Here is a 901-nt window from a genome sequence, read left to right as displayed (position 1 = left end):
GGATTTTAAAGATTGGCCTATGGAGATAAAAAGTATTGATGCACAAGAGTCTCTTGAGGGAGGAGTTATTGTTGTAGTGACTGGTTTGATTGAGAAGGATAATTTGAGAAAGAATTTTAGTCAAACATTCTTTTTGGCTGAACAGGAGAAAGGTTACTATGTCTTGAACGATATTTGTAAGTTTTTGGAAGTATGTGAATCAATTTCCAACATTGCTATCCACGATGATGATGGAAACAATCAAGTTGCTCCTTTTACTAATGATCCAGGTAGGACCTGGCTCCCAGGTTACATAGAGTGATGTATGATTTTTCACTTATGTTAATATGGTATGGAGGATTAAATGGCATCGGATAGTATTGAAGAAAAAAATAAGTTAATATTTTACTTGTTAACCTCTCCAATTCTATAATCTATTAAAAATGCACTTAGATGTTTTATTTGGTTTCTGCTGGTGATTTTGTGTAACTTGAGGTAATCTCAAAACACTTTGAAGAGTCTGGTAGTATTCCTGAATCCTTTACAGCCTTGCATTCCGAAACGGTTGATGAGAATTCAAATGGCAAGAAACTATCTGGTCTCTCTGTCATTAAAGACATGGTTGCCGAAGTTTCTGTTTCTAAATTTTCCCTTGATCCACGAGAAAGTGTTTCAAAGTCTTCAATTCCTTCATGTAAAAGTGTTTCTAAACCCCCCATCACTTCAGGTGAAAGTGTGCATGCAGTGGGTGAACCGGTGTCAAATGTTAAAGAAGATGCTCCGAAAATTTCTTATGCTTCTATGGTGTGTTTTCCGCATATCTATCATAAAAGATTCCTATTTTCTTTATTTTGAAAAAACTATATACTTGGTTCTTACAGAAGAATTTTTTTTTTTTTTTTTTTTTTTTTTTTTTTTTTTT

The 901-nt window shown here is 33.6% G+C and overlaps 1 protein-coding gene across 1 annotated transcript in view; it reads left to right on the top strand.

Moving 5' to 3' along the window:
• The first annotated feature begins 6 nt into the window (after positions 1 to 6).
• LOC111373821 (putative G3BP-like protein) overlaps positions 7 to 901 on the top strand; it is a 3815-nt gene continuing 2920 nt past the window's right edge. Inside the window, exons 1-2 of the mRNA XM_022996403.1 lie at positions 7 to 269; positions 707 to 783. Coding sequence (XP_022852171.1) covers positions 20 to 269; positions 707 to 783 — 327 coding nt within the window. The 5' untranslated portion in view covers positions 7 to 19. The remainder of the gene's footprint in view (positions 270 to 706; positions 784 to 901) is intronic.

Source organism: Olea europaea, unplaced genomic scaffold, assembly GCF_002742605.1.
Source record: "Olea europaea var. sylvestris unplaced genomic scaffold, O_europaea_v1 scaffold1167, whole genome shotgun sequence".
Classification (NCBI taxonomy): domain Eukaryota; kingdom Viridiplantae; phylum Streptophyta; class Magnoliopsida; order Lamiales; family Oleaceae; genus Olea; species Olea europaea.
This window is presented reverse-complemented; position numbering and strand designations above follow the sequence as displayed.